Here is a 10,508-nt window from a genome sequence, read left to right as displayed (position 1 = left end):
CGGCAGAGGAGGACAGAAGTTGGAGAAACTCCTTTGAGCACTCTTTTGGGAGACACTGAAAGGACACTAAGCAGAAATCCACCTGTGAACCAACGTTTTCTTATTTCTAAGTAAAAGGAAAAAAGAAAAAAGCGCACTAGTTTTACGCATGGCGCTGTAATGTTACCTATCAACCTGCATAGCAATCAACCGGGAATGAATCAGAGGTATCAGAGGAAATGAATCTAACATGAAAGGGAGAAAGAGAGAGAGGGAGAGTGGGGTGTGGGCGGGAAAGTTTAGTAAAGTGGAACTTGGTAACAGATGCGAGGGAGGGGGCGCGGCCCTGAAGGGAAGGGTGGCGGTTGTAAGTTGCATGTTATGTATGCAGGGCCGTGCGCGTGCGTCGGAGCGCACGTTAATGTGTGCACGTGAGCGCGTACACCCATTGAATTTGTGTGTGCAAGCTCGTGCAGGAAAAGGACAGGACATGAGCGCACATTGAGAAAGCGGCTCTTTTACTCGGCGTGATCATTTCACGCTTCCCCCCGAAGCCCTTTTTCCACCTAAAGCGTTTAGTTGCAGCTGACTGAGCACTTGCAGGGAGTGCAATAGGGAGCGGAAGGGTCGAATTATTTCAACCTACAAGTCGCCCCAAAAGTAGGGGACAAAAAAAGGGGGGGGGGAGAAAGGGGGGAGAGAAGAAAACTGCCCCAGAAAGGGAGAGAGATAGGGAGAGGGAGAGAGAGAGAGAGAGAGAGGAGGAGGAGAGGGAGACGCTGGAAAAAAGTTTTTGATCTTTTCCTTTTTTCTCCCTCCATCGCCTCCCCCTGTTCTAACCGAGTAACATGGACCAGGGGCCCAAGAGTCCTGCGCTGCGGCTGGGAAGAGCAGGTAGGGTCGCGCCGTTTCACTCTGGCTATATTTTTGCACTCATCAAGAGCTAGAACTCATCTGCTTATCTAGTGAACTCGTGCTTTTCTTGCCTTTAAATTTTATTTACGACAAAACTTTTAAATTGACGTTAAAGTTTAGCTTTTTACAAACGTTTCTTTAAAAAAAACTTGCTTTAAAGCCGTTCTAAGTTATTAAACTATTACAAAAACTATGAAAAAGTTTTCTGGAGTTGATCTCTGCAATGAAACACTCCGTAAACTTTTGTGCTAACTTTGAAGTGTAAAATGTGCTTTAGTTGCAATGTTTTCTCTCAAGTTTGTGACTTTTGTGGACAAGTGCAGAAACTTTTAGTCTTCGTGTTGCTGTCTTTTAGAAATTCCTTAGGCTTCATTTAAAGAGATAAGGAAGATAAAAAGTGTGCCTGAGTGCTGTCGGTTTATAATTTTGCTTCTTCAAAAGATATGTTTTGGTGTTTATTTGCTATTTTGTATTTATTATTATTTTCGTCATTTGCTGGCAGAGAAGGAAAAGTGGCTGAAGTTGCTGGGTTTGGGTGGCATTGAGCTTCAGGTCATCTCCACGTGTTGGTCAATCACCTGATGGGGTTAGCTTAGTACCGGGTGGGTGATTAGAACTGAAAGGCAACGTGGATTTGCGCAAGATCGTGGTCCCTGTGTATCTCCACGTCTCACAAATGTATGTGTAAAATGCGTCTTGTGAGGGTGGCCATGTGAGATATTATTTGTTTTTCTAGTTTGTTAAACAGAAGTTGGCGTCTCTGGTCGTTTCAGTCAAATGCAACTCTCTTAAGGATGTGAACTCGACTCTTTCCTTCGTGTCTCCATTATTTTATTCAACAGGTTAATCTCCTATAGGCCTATTCATAAAACAGCAGGGTCTGGTACAGCAATGGATCAGGCCATCGACCTTGTTATGGCACCCAATGGATATCACATCATTTCATATTGCTGCCCGCTGTGTCTGCATTGATAAAACGTCGTTTGTCATTAAGAAACTGGGTAGGTGATCAGCCTCTTTGAACGGGCAACATCTGCTTTCGTGACCCCTCCTTTTGCCTGTTAGAAAGAATATTGAAATGTACGCTCACAGATTTAAGACAGCTGTTGAATAACATTTTTAATAGAGGTTCAGACTGCAGTTAATGCTGTTTTGCGCATTCATTTATACTATATTGCGTCAAGGAGGACTTTTGAGAGCATGGCACTTTGTCTTGTAATAGAATTTTATTTTTTTTTATCTTGGGGTCACCCTTCTTTGAAAATTTCTCTACAGATGTTGCCACTGCTCTGTAAGACAAGTCAGGGCTCCTCTGCAGTCTTTTGTGGAGTGGGCCTAGCCCCTGATAAACGGTGAAAACGATGGGATTTGTAGCAATTGGATGATAGCCTTTTAGCCACTGAGGAAATCAGAGTTTAAAGGAGGGCCCCTCCCATGCTGATGTGTAAAGTCTTCTGGGCCCGGGGCCTGTACCTACGGCCTCTCCATGTTTCCTCTCACTTTAAGATACGTGCCTGGAGTACAAAGGAGAATCAATGGGGAAGAACGTGAATCTAGAAAAGCTTCTGGTAGTGCGTGAAAGAGCAAGGCTCGATTCTTTCCATTTAGCTTGGCTGTTATTTCTGTGAATTATTATTAAAACAACAACAACAACACGCAAGGCATTTATCTGTCTTATAAGACATTTTCAACACCCGTATATGATGTTAGCTCCCCTTGGCCTGTCTTCTGTCCACAGTAAAATACAGGTGTATTGAGAGTAATACGACCCACTCAGTGATATCGTTTCTCTGCGTATATTCTTCTGCGTCATTCTCTACCAGCCTGTTTTTATGCAGGCGCCCCAGAAACCCCGTGAACTGCTCTGCACTACTCTGACCATTCAAGCTTCATCTACAGCATTTGTGTTTTCCAAAAGTCAAAGCTGACACGCCACCGTATAAAAGTTGTTGAGCAAAACGCTCACTAAACTGTGCAGAGTACACTATGTGATGCACAACCGATACCATGAAAATGGAAGAGAGAAAGAAGTGAGGCAGGGGAGGGGAGGGAGAAAGACAACCATGACCTCACATGGCGTAGCCTGCTTTAGCTTTGACCTCAAGTGCCCCATCATAGTAGAGAAACTAGGCTGATATACGGCCATGAGGGCTTTCTATTCCACCTGACAGATGACAGACTGGTCTTTACTTGCATTATGAAAGAGCCAAATGATTACAAATAGGACCATCTGATCGGGCCTGTGGGTGGGACAAGCAGTCTCAGTGATTTACCTGCTCGGCACACTGTCGAGTTCCACCCCGGGAAGTCCAAGACGGTTCACTCTCTAGTCCATATATTTTATTTATTAGTTATGACTTTTATATTTTATAAGCAAATGAAAACTTAAGAAGAGATACGGGAGCTTTCTCATTATGTTTACAGTCAGCGGGCGTGTAATAAACGAGCTGGTGGAGTTAACATGCGCTATTAATTTTTCATTGCTTTTTCGTTTTGAGGCTCGGGCGTAAAAAAGCAAAACAGCCGAAGCCTTCTTGGCGGATAGAGGGAAAAGGGAGAGCTGGAGTGAAAGGGGGGAACTCCTAAACAACAACAGTGGGTTCAATTTGCCTCCAAATGATTATCACAACTCCACCACATTCTTACTAACGTTTAAAAAAGTCTACAAACCCTTCATCCTTCTCCTCCTCTTCTTCTTCCTCCTCCACCACTACCACCCTCCCATCCTCCCGTTTCCAGCAGTGGAGAGGTAATGAAATATGGTAATGGATTTGGATCCCCGGATTAAAGTCGTCCTACCCTGATTGAAGTTTTCTCCAAATTTCAAACCCTAAAGCAACAACAATTTGTATACATGATTGATTGTGTTTGGATTTTTTAATTGCTTATGTATTTAATTTGCAAATCGGAGAGACAAGAGCGACGGCTGTAATTTACTTCTGTGGGGAGAGAAGCGCTCGTGTCTATATCTCAGTAAATAAAAACAGACTGGGTGCAGAAGGAGAACGGATTCAGTGACAGAAATACGTAAAGTATCATATGGCAGGTTTTGTTTTTGAGTCTTTGTTTGGAGACAAGATAGCAAAATAACCTGCTCCGCCAATACAATATATATTACGAATTTACTAGTAGTAGTTTATATTTATATAGAAAGTAAAATGAGATATTGTCATATTTTAAAACTAGGTTCATTTAGGCATATTTTAAACGTCACGAGGCCAGGAGATTTTTTTCCCCACTCTTGGTCCCACTTCAGAGAATTTTCAGTATTATCAGCGGTTCCCTGCTTTTCGACATTTTGTTCGTCTTGTGGCCTAAATTCAGGCCTGAGGTGTAGGTATCTAAATATCAAAATTAAAAATATTACTACTACTTCTTTGTGTTTTAATTTTTTCTATTTTAATGTTAAGAAAAATGCAAGCCTAAAAACAGAATGAGGCTCGTCTGCTGTCTGTCGTGTTCTTCCACGAGGCCTCATAACTGATGAATACCCAGCAAAGAGATGTGAAATATGAATGAGGATTAGCGTGGATGCTGAAAACAGGGTCTACTTTCAGTGGATTAAAGAACAGAGACGTGGAATCAATGGAGATTCATGAAAACACATTTTGTGTTTTGGATGTCTGGGTTAGTGAAACAGACAAAAAAAATAGAAAGAAAGAAAATGTTTGATATACAGTAATCCCGTGCTGGGATTATTGTCCTTCCTGTTTTAGGAGATATTTTGGTCCTTCTAGGCCTTCACTTGTCTACTTGGAAGACTTAACTTAAGGTATGTTCATGGTAAAGTTCCTGTAGGCCACGTCTTGTCTTCGTGTGTATGTGTGTGCACGTGCATGCGGGTAAGGGCGTGTTGCCCAAGGTTGAACGCCCCCTCGTGGTTAGTTCCGCAAACATCTCATACTGAGGAGCCAGTCTAACCAGAAAGCAAAACCCCCAAAGCCTCCGAGCTTCCAGTTTTTCAGAAAAAAATCTGAAACAGCGTCAAGATGTGTTATTTTTCATTTTAGGGATAACTTTTTATTTTCTAGTTATGCTGTACTTGAGTTTAAATGAGCTCCCTGGGCTGATGCGCGCTTTAAAATGAGCAGAAGTGCAGATCATGAGAGGAGCAGAGGAAAGACGCTAACAACTGCAAATCAAGAAATCTGCAAATCTAAACAATTAAATAGACTCAATCATATCACAAACTGACCTTTTCCAGTAACTGTGCATTGCCTTGAGGTACATCGAGCTCGTAAGTCTTTTGAGGATAAGCTTGACAGGTAGGCAGAATAACCTAAAGACTGTTGTGGTTGTTGTTTAGGTCTCCATTGTGATACTGACTTGACAGATTGTAACAAAAGCCGCATGCTTAGTGATGCTGTTAGACAGGCAGAAATGACTTGTGCGATTCTGCCTCCTGTTTAAGTGTCTGCGAATGACTGTACAAATATATCTAATCAGAGGGGTTTATGTGTGCATGCGGCACATATGCACCAAAACGATTAAATGTCTAGACACAGGAAGAAAGGAAATAACACTTTTTAATTTGGCTCATGCTTTAGGCTATTTGCTTGGTTAATATTACAGGAGCGAGGCTTCGATATGCCCTCTCAAATCAAGTGGGACGAGCGCGTATTGAATCCCCTCTTGTAGTTTGGTGAGTAAACGCGCAGCTCGCCAATTGCTTTTCGTAAAAACCGACATCCGTTTGGATCCGCGATCAATTAGGTAATGAGTGGGAATGCACGTTTCATATGTTTTCTCCCAGTTGTCCCCCTAGCTAAAGATTTATAGAATTGTGCTGAAGGAAGAGGGAGGAAACAGAGAAAGAATGCAGGGCCAGTTGTTTTCAAAAACACTCTGACTTTGGTAGGCCTGTGCTTACGTGAATATAAAGATTTTATTTATTTTAGTTTTTTTTAATTTTATTTTAATTTTTTACTCAAACGCGTTTCCCAGAAAGGCTGTGGGCCTATAAAATCTACTTTTGTCCACTTACAGCTACAGTTACTCATGCAACAGAAAGATGGACACTTGCTATTTAAGTTCTTCAGCATCCCTTCATTTATAAAAGCCTGCTGCAACTAAGCCTCATTTTTAGTAATACTCAATTAATTAGCCATTTAATATTGACATGAATAAATTGAGCGCAAATGGGTATAAAGGCATTAGTTTTTTTTACTTCGTTAATTGAAATTAAACATATGATCATCTACTCCCCGAGCCGGGCGTCCCTTCGCTGAGCCTCACCATTGGCTGACGCGTAAATCTGCGGGGCGTCATTGGTCTACGGGATTCGCTCGAGCCAATCGCCACCCTCCCCCGCCCGATTCTATCTGGGGCTGGCGGTGACGTGTGGCTCGCGCTCACGCTGTGATTGGCCAGATTCCCTGTGAGTGACGGGCAGCTGGCCGGCGCGTGTAGGTTAGGGTTCCAGGGGGTTGGGAGCGCGGGCGCTGTCCGCACGAGACCAGGTCCTGAAACTCGCCGTGCGCCACCGCGGACGCTGGGCGCAGGCAGCTTTCCATTGTATAGTTAAAGAAGCCCGTTTATGTACAGACTTGAATCGCAGTCTTTGGCGTTTTTTGTGCTTTGAGCGCGGAGAAAAGTAGATCTTTTTTTTTTTTTTTAATTTCGGAGAGAACTGTTTTTCTTCTCCGGCGCGAAAGAAATCAAAACTCACGCACAAGCCCGCATCTTCGTTTGTGCAGGGTTCCTGGTCAGCAAGGAGGAGGAAGGAGAAAGAGTGACCGAGGGCTGAGTGCTGCCTTTCGTTCCTTCAAACAAGGCAACAGATATCAAGTCATCTTCAGTACCTTCTGTTGAGAAAGAGGGAGAGCGCGTCCCCCACACACCCTCCTCCTGTGCACTTTTTCTGTATTTTACTTTTCTTTTTTGGGGGGATGTGAATCTTCAAGATGTGAGCACTTATCCGCTGTCTTTCATGGTTTTTTATGTTGATGGGAGATAACCGAGTTTTCACGTAGAAGCAACCGAGGACGATTTATCGCAAGAAGCAATGTGCAAAAAAGAACTTGGGACAAAATACAGCCGCGAGTGGATCTGTAACGAATATTTTTGTCTTTTAAAAGCTCTTTTTAATGTTTGTCTTTTTAAATATTTCTGAACAGACTGAGAGGAGAAAGTTCAGCCTCCGCCAGGTTAGTCTCAGTTCAGGGGTCACGGCCAGCGGACCGAGAAGGAGAGAAAGGAGGGAAGGCTACTTTGTTTATTTTGCGTGTTTATTTTTTATTTTTTGGCAAAACTTTTAACATTACCTCAATATTTTTACGACCCGGGACTGGTGCAACTTGGTGATAATGAGAAGCTGAAGGAATGAAAGCTTACGCCGTCGTCTCCCTCCTCTGGTTTAGGAGACGCCAGAATAGACCCGCTGTTGTGTCCCATCCCCATGAGGAGGGGGCCCATCTTTGATTCATATTTTTGAGGCCGGTTCTTTCTTCCCCATCCAACTGCAAATCCTCCATTTTCGATGTTTTAATATCGTTGTACCAGTTTATCACAAAGTGTCGCCTTGCCAGCATCGTATTTTATTTTTTAATCAAGAAGAAGAAAAAAGTTCCCTCTTTTAAAGGGAAACAGGCGCTTTTCATTCATTGGAGGTCACGGTCTTTCAGTAATATTGGCCGACTGAAGCGAGGAGTCCGGTGGCATTTTTTTAAGACTCGTAATAGCTCGCTGGGGCCCTCCAGCCCCATCTTTCCGATGGAGATTCACTGTAAGCACGACCCGTTTGCGGCAATGCACAGTAAGTGTATGCGTTTATAATTTCCTTCATCTGCATCTGCCCTGAACTGAACTGTCTCCCAGACCGACAGCTCTGCGTGCATGTGCAACAATAACAGCAAAGAGTAAAAAATAAATAAAAAAATAAATAAAAATCATAATTCGAAGAACTGAAATGTCGATTTATTTGTAAGAATATATACAAAAACATATGAAAACGTGTTTTTTTGTTTTGTTTTATTTAATTTAAATAGGAGCTCCCGATTTCGGAGAACTCAAAAAACAAAACAAAACAAACATTTTAGGCATTTTCTTTTTCAAATACAGAAAGTGTTTAATATTGGATTGTTTGAAAGTACTTTACAAATTTGTTGCGCACGCGTATCTTTAGGCTGCTTGTTATTCTTTCTTATTATTATTTGAAAAAAAAATCAATTATAAGTGACTTTACAATGTGGATATTTTCTCAGTCTTTAAATATGGACAGAAAACATTTACAAATCTTATATCTTATGAAATTATACATTTTTTTGTATTACTTACCTTACCAATTGTTTCTTACAATTTAAAGCTGTATCATTTTTCATAAATGTGCATATTAAAATGCCAAGTAAGTGTAAATCGACATGAGTTTTGGGTAGAATGAGGAGCTGAGGGGATTTGTGAATCGTGTGATGAAATGCCGGTTGCGCACATTGTGTCGGATTTGATGTTTTGTGGGAGATGGTTTGCTGTGCTTCCCTCTTTTGAAGCGAAGAAGTTCAGGGGTCAGAGAGGGTCGGGGAGAGGGAAAGAGAGAGAATGGGAGAGAGTGGGAGAGACAGAGACAGAGAGTGAGAGAGAGAGAGACTGGGGTAACAAAGCATGACTAAAAGCTGAACCTGATCCACAAACAGTAACCGCAGTGTTTCTGCACATAACCAGGTTAGACTGCACTTCACACACACACACACACACACACACACACACACACACACACACACACACACACACAGATCCGGGAGATTTTGAAATTTTATGCGAGTACCTACAAAAATAAGCCCTCGTTTTTACGACACAGCAGGACACAGTTTTATGTAGCTCAGTGTCTTGCTTGAGGACACTTCAGCAGGGTATAGCTGTATATATATATATATATATATATATATATATATATATATATATATATATATATATATATATATATATATATATATATATATATACAGGGGAAGGGGAAGGCTGTGCAGAAGGATGGGGATCAACTTTTGGTCACTCAGTCGTGACATGGCGGAGCCTGCTTTGTTTTTTCGGTTCATTTTCCCCTCTCCAAAAATGTGCTGCTGCGCACCTCTGCGTATTTATGAAGAAAGAGTCAAACAGTGATAATAACAAAAAAGAAGAAAGTCTTCTGCTAATATTAATCATTCTGAATTTGAGCACAAAACCTCTGCTGTACTTATAAGCAAAATGTCAGGTTTATTACAGTTTGCACTGAAACTGCTGCAGTGTTTTTATTTAGGGTGTTAGGCAGTAAAGACTGAAGGCTGATGCTCAAAAAGACGTTTAAACTGTTAAATTCGGGTTTGGTTTTTTTTGCAAATTTACATAAAAAATGTCACCCCCTAAATCAGCAGGCTGCACGGTGGCAGTACATGTTGTGTTTTCTCTTTACACTCAAAAGTCAAATAAAGCGTCCTACAAGCGTTTCAGCGTGTGGCTAATAGATTATGCGTTATATTGCACTTTAGTCCCGGAGAGAAGCCGTGTTATGTGACTGACATAGTTTCCCACGGTGTGTTGCTCTGTGGGATTTAAAAAAAGAAAAGAAAAGAAGAAGAAGAAGGAGAAAAAAAAGTGCTGCACACACGTATCCAAAAGCTAGAACGAATCACGTTTCCTCTTCCCTGCCGTTTCAGCAAAGCCAATGATCCGCGGTGCTGATGGCAGCGGCGGGGCTAAAGTTATATATGTCAAAGCGCGGAGACGCTTTAAAACGATTACACCTAAAAATGTCAAAGGTAGAGAGAGAGAGAGGTCGGGAGGAATCGACTGTGACGCGTGGAAATGTTGTTGGGAGAGTTTGGATGTGCGCTCCATGCCAGTGTGGGTGTGCGTGTGTGCGTGCCAACGGGTGTGTAGGTGTACTTCACCTCATCAGGAAGTCTGTGAAGCATACGGGCCACAGACTTTTAAATTTAAAGCAGAGGCAATAACACACGATCCTAAAGTTTCATGTGTTATTGTGAGGGCGTAACAAGTGCGTGTTCGTCCCAAAAGCCTTTCCCAAATATTTTATTTGACAAAAATCGGAGGTTTTTCACCTACACGGCTGACACTTATAATTAATATTATTTTTCTTGCTATTATTTTTGCTTAAAATCTCATTCCCTACAATCATTTGCCTTACACACTTTTATAACGACGATTGAAACGTGAATAGCCCACATATGTGGCTCATAACAAGCCTGAGCACTCACTAACTTTAAAGAGTTATTTCTACCACGAGCAACACCATAAAATAGGGATATTTAAAATATCTATACCAGGTAATTGTGATGGTAATGAGTTGAATTTCATAATCACGCATTGTAATGGTAATAGAGGCATGCTGAATATTAAGTAGGCGAGGCCGTGGCCTACCGTAGAGACTCGCGAGTTATAGCGTAAAGAAAATATAGATCTGACTTTCTAATGCAGAGCTACACTGAGCCGGAACAATAGCAAAGAAATGTGGAAAAAATGGATTAATCTTAATCCAACAGATCGACTCAGACGCCATCGTCATAATCAGTGTCCGCTGCAAATATGAAGTTTACTTTAAATTATTTAGTTTTGGGGGACTTTTTCCTCTTTGAGTTTCTTTGAGCCTCGATTCTTCCACCAAATATTAATTATCCCTC

At 41.8% G+C, this 10,508-nt stretch overlaps 1 protein-coding gene across 4 annotated transcripts in view; it reads left to right on the top strand.

Annotated features, from left to right (window-relative positions):
* Positions 1-729: 729 nt before the first annotated feature.
* pax5 (paired box 5) overlaps positions 730-10,508 on the top strand; it is a 56,129-nt gene continuing 46,350 nt past the window's right edge. For 2 of the 4 annotated variants that reach the window (XM_084931287.1, XM_084931284.1), the window contains exon 1: positions 730-873. In XM_084931287.1, coding sequence (XP_084787413.1) covers positions 828-873 — 46 coding nt within the window. In that variant the 5' untranslated portion in view covers positions 730-827. Of the gene's footprint in view, positions 874-6,348; positions 7,649-10,508 lie in introns of those variants that run through there. The other 2 variants (XM_084931288.1, XM_084931286.1) reach the window with 1 other exon arrangement.

Source organism: Perissodus microlepis, chromosome 6, assembly GCF_051167445.1.
Source record: "Perissodus microlepis isolate ML-2025 ecotype Zambia chromosome 6, ASM5116744v1, whole genome shotgun sequence".
Taxonomy (NCBI): domain Eukaryota; kingdom Metazoa; phylum Chordata; class Actinopteri; order Cichliformes; family Cichlidae; genus Perissodus; species Perissodus microlepis.
This window is presented reverse-complemented; position numbering and strand designations above follow the sequence as displayed.